At 37.5% G+C, this 12285-nt stretch overlaps 1 protein-coding gene across 6 annotated transcripts in view; it reads right to left on the minus strand.

The window, feature by feature from the left end:
• The window catches only part of RIC1 (RIC1 partner of RAB6A GEF complex), a 169254-nt gene that overhangs the window by 58689 nt on the left and 98280 nt on the right, over nt 1-12285 (minus strand). For all 6 annotated transcript variants that reach the window (XR_015243406.1, XR_015243405.1, XM_086684870.1 and 3 more), the window contains 2 exons: nt 8274-8365; nt 2916-3004 (listed from right to left, as the gene is read on the minus strand). Coding sequence is in view for 4 of the 6 variants with exons in the window: in XM_086684870.1 (XP_086540996.1) it covers nt 2916-3004; nt 8274-8365 (181 nt within the window). In the remaining 2 variants the exon portion in view is untranslated. The remainder of the gene's footprint in view (nt 1-2915; nt 3005-8273; nt 8366-12285) is intronic.

Here is a 12285-nt window from a genome sequence, read left to right on the forward strand (position 1 = left end):
AAGTATCTACAGGGAAAAAAGCCAATCTCCTAAAAAGGAACTACAACTGGACCAGAGACTTCTTAGTAGCAACAGTGAAACCAAATGGTACTCGAACTTTAATGTACATAGACACAGTAACTGTCAATCCAAAACTGCCTAACAAATTAAACCATAATTAAATTACAAGGGCAAAATACATTTTCAGGCAAAAGAAAAAATTGGGTTTATCATCGCGAAGTTTTTAAGGAAATTCCAAAGGATGTACTACAGACAGAAAATGGTCTCAAATTGAAGGTATGAGATCTTGTAAGAAATGATGGGCAAAAATATTGAATATACATGTGGGTAGCACTAAGTCAACATTAACAGTTACATATTTTAATGTTTCCTGAGATTTTGACATCAGATACCTTAGTTTCCTCCTTGAGGCTAATCAGATTTTTATTATTAGATTACATTTAGATGGGTACCTCAATTTTTTTTGACATTTTTTTTTTTTCTGATCCAAACATCAGAGAAGTTTGTACAGTTATATAACAATTACTCTTAACATGGGAGCATATCTAAATCTGGGAGAGGAACAGAACACAGTTTGGAAAAAGGCTCCCAATTACTAATGGGAGCACAGTATCAAATCACGAGACATGTAGTCATGAGATTCTACTGCCTGTTAAATACAATCCTGCAAAGGAGACTGGCTTAAAAACATATTGCTTTGTTCATCACATTTGTTAACTATGTGCCTCTCAATAAACTGAACTAGGGTGGTGCAAAGAGACAGATATATCCTACACTTCTACACTGAGCCTAGTAGAAACAAAGACCCATACACTAATAAGTTCAATAAAGCATTATCAATAACAAGATGTGATATGCAAACTATATCGGGGCACAAAAGCGAATGGTACTCTATCCAGTTCAGAAAGAAATTTCACTTGAGCTGTATCTTGAAAGACCAATATAGTCCCTCCATAGAGAAATATGGGACATTTCAGGTACAGAGAACAATATGAGACAAAGGCTGACTGGCTCTCAAGAATCTGTAGGTAGTTTGGTAAAGTGGAAGCCTGCAGTTCCGAGCCTATGGGCAGGGTACCCCAGTACTCCAGAGCACTGCTCTGAGTACTCAGAGAAAACTCACAGGGGGTTACATGAGATCATCTTCCAGAGAAAATACAGTGCTAGACATAGGATCTGTTGTACATGATGTGAACTATTAGATCCAGGTAGTTCACAGCTGCAACATTAGATTGTGCTACATTTACTCTGATGATGTTACATCTTTGTGACGATGGCTTTTTAGGAGTTGCTGCAGAAAAAGTGTCACGTGAAAATCAATGTGGAACAGGAATTATGGGTGAACATACCCGATCTCATTCCAAGGTTTGAGAAATTGTATAGTGTCCAATAGGCACAGACATCCTATTAGTAAAAATCAATGATTTTTTAAGATTTTTGAGAGAGAGAGCAAGGACGAGCGAGAGCAAGCATGCACACACAAGTGGGGGAGGCAGAGAGAGAGGGAGTGAGAGAGAATCCCAAGCAGGCTCCATGTTGTCAGTGCAGAGCCCGACGAGGGGCTCAATTTCATGAACCGTGAAATCAAGACCTAGGACAAAATCAAGAGTCGGATATTTAACTGAATGAACCACCCAGGCACCCCAAAAACAGTGTTGAAGAGTAACAATAAAATACTATTTTTCTTTCTATTTATGAGTATTATTTTTTGCAATTGCTACTAGGGTTTAGACCTAACGATTTTATAAACAGAACTTTTGGTATTTCTTTTAACATAGAGTTACTGTGGTAAAATTATGGAGACACAAAGGGCAGAGGAAACCAAGAAATAATGCCAGAAGTATTTGGCAGAAGACCTTACATGCCACATATGGGGTAGATACTGATGAGGAGTTAATCAAATATCTGTTTCCATACTCAAGCTCTCCATTGTCCACTTCTGCCTAAAGGCTTGGAAAATCCTAAGGTAGCTAATGTGACATAATTATAGCCGATTAAACAAAAACTTTTTTAATGTTTATTTATTTTTGAGAGAGAGAGAGAGACACTGAGTGTAAGCCGGGGAGGGGCAGGCAGAGAGGGAGACATAGAATCCGAAGCAGGCTCCAGGCTCTGAGCTGTCAGCACAGAGCCTGATGTGGGGCTTAAACCCACAAACTGAGACCATAACCTGAGCAGAAGTGGGATGCTTAACCGACTGAGCTACCCGGGCACCCCTAATTATAGCCAATTAGATGTGAAGAGAAGATAGCTGGAGCAGGTAGGAGAGGAAAATGCTCCTAAGAAAGCTTTCGCTTTCCTGATCAAAAAACAAAGATGCCGTTTCCTCCTTTCTGCTTGAATCAAACGCAGCAGTAATGTCAGGAGCTCAGAAGCTGCATGCGACCACGGAGGAAAGGCCAGATGAAGGCCAGAAGCAGCTAAACTTTGGATTTCTTCCTATTAGAGAAAATAAATCTTATTTAAGCCACAGTAAGTTGGGTTTTCTGTTAGGTTCAGTCCAAAGTATTTCCAATGACAAAAACTTTAGACTTAATCCTACAGGCTCCACAAGGGGTTCAGAAAGAGACTGTTTTATTAACTGCAGTGTATCTACCATTTAGAACACTGTCTGGCCTACAGTGGGTATTCAATCGGTATCTACTGAATGAATACATTGAATTGGAAGGCATAAAACAACAAAGGCAATGAAATCAGGTAAGAGACTAGAGCAAAGTCCAGAGAAGGATTACACAGGGTAAAGTACCCTTAGGAGCCTCCCTAGCTAAACGGAAGTCCCTGGGCCACACAGAAACTGTTATACGGTTGAACACTATCTGAACGATAGCATGCATTATTTAAATCTGCAATCGCTACACATACCATTACCTGTACGTTAAAAATTAAAAATAAGAAGGAAAATAAAAAGGACTCACCGGGATATTGTTTTGCTGTTAGCTCTAGTTTATGAGACAGCAGCATAGCTCCAGTGGTGTTATCTATTGTATAAACCTGTACAGAACCACTGTGAAAAATAAGCAAGCTTTTAATGAAAAAAGATAAATACAAATATAGAAAGCATTACTATGGAATGATTATGTTCTGCTGGTAAGAGTGTAAACTAGACTAAAACCATTTTGTAAATAATTTGCAGTCTCATAAATCTGAACAAATGTGTATTTGTAACCCAGTAAATTTTCCCTCTAAACATAGCCCAGAAATATCCTTGTCCATGTTATCAAGAGGCATGCTCAATGTTCATGACAGCATTGTGTATAAAGGCAAAGAAATGGAAACAGTCTGAATGTCCAGCAAGAGAAAAGAAGCATACACTGGAGTATTCCCATAGAAGAGTATAGCACACAGCACTGACGTGCGTTAAAATACATAGCTGACACATACGTGTTGGTATAATTCTGCTTCTATACAGTGAAAAACATTCAAAACACAGTACACACATCTGTGGTAAAAATGCAACAAAAAGTTAATGGACACACACACTCTACTGGTAGAGAAGGGGGGAATTAAACAAGAGGAAGAAACGGGACCACCGGTCCTCGAAATGTGCTATTCCTCATGCTGACAGCAATTTATACAGATTTTTATTTTATTATTTTTATATACTGTATCATTTTTTGTATCTACACACACGATGTATGTTCTTTTATGTACATAGTATACATAATGATTTCATTTATGAAATCTTTACAAGGATCAAATTTATGAAGGGCCAGAAACCAAAGCTAAAACTTTGTATATTATTTCTAAGCTACATTTCAAGACTGACCTATAATCATCATAAAACAATACCATTTTTGCTTATGAAACTATTTTCAGATCAAAAATTTAACACAAATGTTGGTTTTAAAATACTGTTAAATCTAAGGCTGCTTTTGCACAAATTAGGACGATACAGGTACGTGACTGCCAGAATGTTCTGGCACTTATGCGTGCTCTTTTGTGGTACAAGTCAGATGGTCTCCACAGCAGTTCTGATCCATATCCAGCCAGGTCAACTCTTCCCAAGGATTAGGACTGGGACGAAACAAAATACCTGCTGCAAAAGGTCACGTGGAGTTACCCACAGCTCATTGATGCTGTGTCTTTTTGGGTTTTTTTTTATTGTTTATTTTTGAGACAGAGCATGAGTGGGGAGGGGCAGAGAGAGAGAGGGAGACACGGAATCTGAAGCAGGCTCCAGGCTCTGAGCTGTCAGCACAGAGCCCGATGAGGGGCTCGAACTCACAAACCATGAGGTCATGACCTGAGCCGAGGTCATGACCTGAGCCAACGTCAGACCCCTAACCGACTGAGCCACCCAGTCACCCCTGATGCTGTGTTTTTAAATCTCTTTTTCTGTTTCATTGGATCATTTCTCTTGCTGTGTTTTTACGTTTATTATTATTTACTTCAGCAATGTCTGATGTGGATCTTTTTTCTATTTTCCATATTTAATACTCAAAAGAGACCCTCTCCAGCTCTCTGGAGTTCCCTCTTTGTGCCACTCTGTCACCTGTGCCTGTCTGTCCTGAGTCTTAGCTGCTCCAGTCTCTCCAGATTCTCACTTCCTCATAATTCAACTCAGGGAATCTGCCAGGATCTGTCTTGGCCTCAGGCTGCAGCCTGGAAATGAAAGCAATTAAAGCTGAGGCATTTATAGGCATTTATTTGTTTCTCATCTTTCAAGGATCAGTTTCCACTGGTGCTCGATGTCTCAAATTCATACTGCCATAATGTTTCATATTTTTGTCCATTTTTCCCTCCATATGGGAGAGAAAATCTGATCTGTTATTCCATCTTAGTCAGAAGTCAAATGTCTGTAAATAGGTATCTTTCCAGACTACCTGCCCAATTATACGCTTTGGTGAAAGATAGCATTAGGTAGCTAGCAGGTGTTTACTTCTTTTTACTTTGCATCTGAAACTATCATGTGGTAACTTTGGGTTGCTGAGCTCTAACAAGTCAGTGAGGAGAGTCCAAATATTTCTACAAGAAACTGGTGTTAAGCCAACACTTACAGAATGACAATTGACCTTTTTATGTATTCTATAAAGCCTCTATTGTTTAAATTATTTTTATTTCCATTTCTCATTAAACCATTATAAGAGAGAGATTTTTTTTCATGTGTAAGACACTACTCACTGACCTCCAAGCAAAAACGATACCTCTATAATAGAGATACGGCTCTTAACACAAGTGACCAAATTTAGTATCATTAATACTGGGACAACTTAACGTTACTGCTCCATGGTGCCACGGTAAGTACACGACATTACATATGACAATGTTTAACCAGCATCTAGTCAAACCTTTAAACATAAAGGTAAGAGTAAGGCTGTAAGACTGATCCCCTGCAAACTGACATCCTAAACGTTAGCTTCTTACACAACTTAAAGGATACCAGCTACAGTTTAGTGTTCAGTCCTGGACTAGTGTTAGAACTGGAGGGTCAGAGCTAGAAGCCACTATTACGTCACACAGCTACAATCACAAAACTTTCAACCCCAACCCATGATCACACCAAAAGAAAGGAAGGAAGGAAGGAAGGAAGGAAGGAAGGAAGGAAGGAAGGAAGGGAGGGAGGGAGGGAGGGAGGGAGGGAGGGAGGGGGAGAGAGAGAGAGAGAGAGAGAGAGAGGCTGGTACTCTCTCAACTGATGGAAAAGTAAGATGACTGGAAGGCTGAAGGCTGAGATTCCACCTCCACAACCCTGGTGAGGGGATCCTCTTGTGGATCCTAACACCGGGCCGCGGCAGAGCCACCAGCGCTAGCCCTGACTGTGGCCAATATGGAGGCACGCTAGCCACCACCCCGTCCGTGCTGATGCGCCAGCCCTCTTATCATCTGACAGCACTGGCTTCAAAGTTTCAGGCATTACAGGTTTAAAGGAACTAAATGAATACCATTATGAGGAAACAATGAGACACATTTAGAATATAGGACATTCTATAAACAACCACCCTGGACTCTTAAAAAAGTTAACGTCATGAACATAAAAACAGTGTGGGTTGTTACAGGCAAAAGGCGACTAAAGGGAAATAATAACTAAATACTGATTGACTCTGGTGAAAATAAGGAGCCACAGAAGAAATTCTGGTGACAAATGGGTTAATTTGAAGATGAACTGAGTATTAGTTCTTATCTGGGATTTATCATTAATTTTAAATTATAAATTCTCACTAATTTTCTCATGACAAAAATAATTGAGTTTATATAAGAAAATGTCCTCTCTTTTTTGGAAACCAAGAAACAATGTAAATGTCCATTAACAGCAAATCAGATAAATTAGGATACATTCATACACTAGAACACTATAAATCAATCAAAAATGATTTCAGCCACTGGCAAACAGCATGGATGAATTTCACAAAGCTGACTGAAAGAAGCAAGACCCAACACATAGAATATGATTCTATTCCTATAAAGTTCAAAACCAGGTAAAACTAAATTACGCTCTTTGGGAACGCATGCATGGGTGGGAAGCTATAAAGCCTAAGGAAATGATCATCACGAAAGACAAAAAACTGGCTACCTCTAAGTGTGTTGGGGAGGAGATGGGAGTTATGATTTAGGAAGTCACAGGGTGGGACTTCCCACCTTGCAAAACTATTTCTTGACCCAGTTGTGAACAGATGGGTGTTTGCATTACAATTATATTTGCAAAACTGAATGTTTGGATTATGCACTCTCCTACAAGTGTGTTTTTATTTGACAATATGTAAAAAAGGTTATCATGAACCTTAAGCCAGTAAGTTTGACAGGGATATGAACGAAACCAATTCCCAGAAAAACAGAACTTGCCAAAGTGACAGGAATACATAGAAAATCTAAACCTTCTTAAATCTACTTTTAAAACTGGATTAAATCAGTAATCCAAAAAATTCCCACAAAAAAAAATTGTAGGCTCAAATAGCTTCATTGACAAATTCAACTGAACATTCAAAGATAAACAGAGAAAGAGGGGAACAAGTCCTCAACTTGTTTTATAACATAAGCATAACCTTGGTTAATCAGGAAAGGAAAGGAAAAATTACAGGCAAAATGTACTAATTAACAGATTTAAAAATTCTAAACAAAATGTGACCAAATCAAATCCATGAATATGGAGAAAAAAAAAAGAGTACTCTTCCTTCTTAAACTAAGCTAAATTTCTTTTATTCTACATTTATCTCTTCAATGAGAAGCAGTGTTGAGAACTCACCACTTTACAGATTGAGAGTGTAAAGAAGGTGATGATTTATAATGTGTATTATTTACACTTAAGAAAAATACTGTGATACTCAACTTGATGTAGCTAGAGACAATACTAGATGTATGTTCTACAGACCCACTAAACTTCAATTTGAAGTTAAAAAAAAAAGGCTAAAAAAGCACTACACATATTGTAAAGTATTACTTATTAAGTATCTAATATAAGCTTTTTACTTGAGCTAAAATATAAGTTTGAGAAAGTCGGGTACCTTAGTGTTTTCCAACATATCTCGAGTGCTTAGAATTGTGCCTCGTGCATGGGAGACACACAGACACTTGTTGAATGAATAATCTGTATTTAATTTTACGTCTAAAACCTACATTATTGGAATTAAGAAACAGATATCAGGTATGAGCTGTAAATGTGCTCATTAACTAAGTCACATCCACAAATTCAAAGGCAACATCAACACTGATGTCTTAAAAAGAAAGGATTATTTCAAAAAAAGAAAAATATCTTCTTGATCCTCTTTTAAACAATCAAGAACAAAATTAAATTTTGGCTGATTTAATCTTTTTAACTTATAACTCAATTTCCTACCACTGGAGAAAAGCTCATCTTTTTTTTTTTTTTTTTTTAATTTTTTTTTTTTTTCAACGTTTATTTATTTTTGGGACAGAGAGAGACAGAGCATGAATGGGGGAGGGGCAGAGAGAGAGGGAGACACAGAATCGGAAACAGGCTCCAGGCTCCAAGCCATCAGCCCAGAGCCTGACGCGGGGCTCGAACTCACGGACCGCGAGATCGTGACCTGGCTGAAGTCGGCCGCTTAACCGACTGCGCCACCCAGGCGCCCCGAAAAGCTCATCTTTACAAATTAAAACATTCAATATCTGAAATCTGCTCTTTAGATTTGTTTACTTCAATCTAATAAAATACCTCCAGATTTTATATTACAGCTGATTCCTAAACTATGATAGGCATGACGAGGTTTACAAGTGCATGCAGAACATTTTATGCTTCAAAATACATATTAAAAAAAATTTAAAGACCCATTATTTTTGCCAACAACTCTTAAAATGAAGAGGACTCTATCAATTACCTTGCACAACCAAACGCCATGAGTCGGTACTTGTTATTTACTGCTACACAAGTTCCGTCAACAACATCTTGTGGCCAAACTCCATGGAGCTGCTGTAATAAAGAAAATTAATGAAGGTTTTAAAAGTGCTGTCCAAATATACTGTAATCAGTATAATTCTCCTTCAGGAAACATACAGTTCCATAAGGCTTGGCTTGATCTGGTTTCACAGGAAAATATCCCATCAGGACTACCATCTGAATCTTCTCCCTTAAAGTATCAACTTCATTCAATAGTTCAATAAATATTCCCATTTGATCTCAGCCCAGTGCTAGCTTATCTACTCATAAAACACTAAAAAATGGACAATCTGCAAACCCAAACTAAAAGAAGATGACTTTCCTGTTAGAAAGTAAACCTCTTACAGCAGAAACTGAGTCTAACTTGCCCCCTACTATCATCCTCACCACGCAGCACACAGTGTTTAACTTCTCCCTTGGGGGCAAAGAGTAAATTTATTTGGTCTAAGCTTTAGAAGGAATTAGTGATTCTCCAGTGCCCACTATTCTCTATTATCCCTTTGCTTTACCGTATGGCACATCACCTGGTATGGCTAACAGCGTGGTACCTGGCAGTCTGACCCAACATCTCAGGTCTACTGTTCACTTGCTGAGACGATTATCTGACCTTTCCAAGCCTCAGTTTTCTCATCTGTAAGTTACTTATCTCCTAGAGTGTTTTGAGGATTAAATGAGAACATACATCTACGTAAATTACTTAATACAATGGCTAGCATTCAACAAGTTAAGCATTCAATTAATGAATAAATTATTAAGCTTAAATGCTATTTTATTTACTTTGAATATAGAAACAATAGATCCAGCTCCATTGTCTGTTTTTATTTGTCAAATCAAGGATGTCTTAGATTATAAATTCTAAGGCTAAGGTCATCGTGACTATTAGTTTAGTAAGCACAAAAAAACCCAGCACACTACAATATAGCAGTCATTTCTGGATGATCCCAACAGTAAACATTAGAAAACCCAATATAATTATAGCTCTGTGTAAAACAGAACACTAGAAATTTTATTTAATTCCCAAATGAGCTATATAATCCACTATTTAAACACAGCATTATGTGCTTTCTTTTTCATAGGAATTTTATTTTTCAATTTTAATAATAAAACTACAAACTATTTTAGATGACAAAAAAGAAGTGTAAAGATAGCACTGAGCATTATTTCTGCGGACCACCACTCAGACTGAAATTAATTCACTGATTTCTCTAACAAATATTTTCCAGCACTCTTCACCAAGCACTGCTCTAGGTGCTAAGGATATGACAGGTATTCAAATACACCAAAACCCTTGTCTGTATCCCTGCCTTATATGTCAGGAAGCTGTCAAGTTAAAAAAATTGTATAGTATATTGGAGGTTGGTAAATGCTATAGAAAAAAACAGCGAAGCAATTACAGGGAGTATAGGAAAAGGATAGAATATTAAACAGTTTTTCCCATGAAGGTACATTTTGAGGAAAGTACTGAAGGAGATATATACCAGGTACAAAGGCCCTATCATAGTGGCATTTCTGGCATGTTCAAAGAACATGAAACAAGCCTAAGCAGATGGAGTAGAATGGGGTAAGGAGAAGTAACAGACGAGGTACCAGGTGTAAAAGGAGACCAGATTTATAGGGCTTTGAAAGCCACTACAAAAACTTTTTGGGTTTTTGCTCCCTTATATATGGGGAGTCACTGGGGGGGTCTTTAATTTTTTTTTAACTCTTCCATTATAATTACTCAATTATATTAGAGAAGAATACACAAAACCAAACTTGTGCATCTCCATAATATCATAAAGTAAACACTTGTGGAGTTAGCTAGCAGTCAGGCCAAGAATTACCAGTATCCAAAAATCCAGCAGTGACCCTCCCAATCAATATCCCCTCACACACTACTACAAAAGTAACCGGTATCCAGACTTAAATGGTAATCCCTTCCTTCTTTTTCTTTAGACCAATACTATTTAAGAACATGCATCCATACAAACTCTAATTTAGAATGGCCTATGTTTTTATTTTCCTTTAATTTTACATGAAATAAAATCATAGCACACATTCCTTTGTGCCTAGCTGCTTTCACTCAGCGCGTCTGTGAGACCCATCCACATCACCACACACAGCTCTGCTGTTCACGCTCACCATAGCCTCAAACACCAGGCTTAGCTCACTGGGCCTATGCCTCCGTCACCCGATCAATCTTTACAGTCTCAGGCACATTTAAAAGTATTTTTCCTCCAGCTTTTCTAGTTGTCTTCGGCAGGTTTGGTCCTAATTATCTAAACCTACTGAAGGGTTCTGAGCAGAGGAGTGACATAATCTGACATATTTTAAGACATCTGTTAAATGCATCAAAAAATGTCAATTTTTACAAAGCACTTAAATAATGCCTAACATAAACATGTCATCAGTGTATTTCCTAATTACCAGTAATACACATATGTATTCTTTTCCTGTAATTTGTATTTTCCAACTTATTTAACAATGTCCATCTGCTTTTCATTATTTTTTAAATTCTTAATTTACTGGAAAATTTTCTTTAACCAAATTTTACTAAGAAAATTAGTAAAAGCTGATCATCAGAAATGAGTTACTTTTTCAGTTCTGGGATTTTTGTTTTCAATAAAAAACATTTAAATCCCAAACATAATTTACAAATATACCTTGTAAAAAAATTATTCTCCAAAAGCTTATTTTTATTCTTATATATTGACATGTTACCACAAATGTACTGTTTAGTACTTCATTATTTGAGTAGAGATGATAGTGGAAAACAGTTTTAGGAATATTAAAGCTGACATTGTAGAAAATAATATGCCCTTAAAAACTTAAAATCTTTTTCAGTCAAAGAGAGCAGACTGAATATCTAGCTTCTCTGACTCTTAAATCCCCAACTTTATAACAGCAAAGATTTTTTTCAAAAAGCACAAACTTGCAAGGAAAAAGAATGGGTGAGGAGGTAGAATCATTAAGTTTTAGAAGCTAGGAAGCACATGGATGAGTAGAATCCTTAACTTAGAGAAACAGCTAAATTTATACTGTAGGGCACACAGAGGGCCTGGGGATTGAGATTTCTCAGAAAGAATGAACCACAAGCAGTGGGACTGGTTCACAGCCTGTAGAAGCACCAGCTGAGCGGTCCCACAGTACCTTCCCACACTCAACAGCTAAGAAATATCCCACCTTCACTCCAACAGCAAAATGGAGATTTTTTTCTTTGGAGAAAAACGAAACAAAAAACAACCCTAGTGGTTTCTGGACCACACTGAAAACATGGGTAAGTGAATATGGAGCCTCTAATTTAACACGTCTATAACTTAAATCCAAGACTACTGGGATGGCCAGGTACGTATTATCTGGAAAGGACTGCAGACTCTCTTCCAATGAGCACCAGATACAGAGAGGGGAGGGAAGGAAACAATCCAGTCAGCTCACCCTATGAAGATAAGGGTCAACCAAACCGAGCAAAACCCACAGCTTTCAGTGAGTCCAAATTTTTATTTTGGGTCTCTGTCACTGCAACCAAATTCATATATTAACTAAACATATATTAATTAACCATAAACTATGGAAAGAGCTCTTTCAAATAAAGGCATTAAGGAAATCCTCAGGACGATGGACAGCCCCAAAATACAACTGTGTTAAAGGTATAGTGAGCCAGCAGCCCAGTTTGGAGCAAGCCAGAAGGTTCCAAGAGAAATTACTTCAAAGAAGATGAAACAAACAGAACATCTAATGTGCCTGAAGGAATTGAGAGGATATTTACACAACCAGCAGACAGTCTAGGGTTGAGTTACTGGTAAGTACATAAAAAGTAAATAAACATAAAGAATAATTATTAATTCCCAGTGGGAGGGAAACCTGCAGGAAAGAAAAAATAATCACAGCATCCATGGCTCAGGTACTAACAGGTTTTATATAGCAGTAACAATATAAACAATGAATAGTAATCTAATTGAAATCAAAATAACTCT

This window comes from Puma concolor, chromosome D4 (assembly GCF_028749965.1).
Source record: "Puma concolor isolate L17-30 chromosome D4, mPumCon1.1.hap2, whole genome shotgun sequence".
In the NCBI taxonomy this organism is placed as follows: domain Eukaryota; kingdom Metazoa; phylum Chordata; class Mammalia; order Carnivora; family Felidae; genus Puma; species Puma concolor.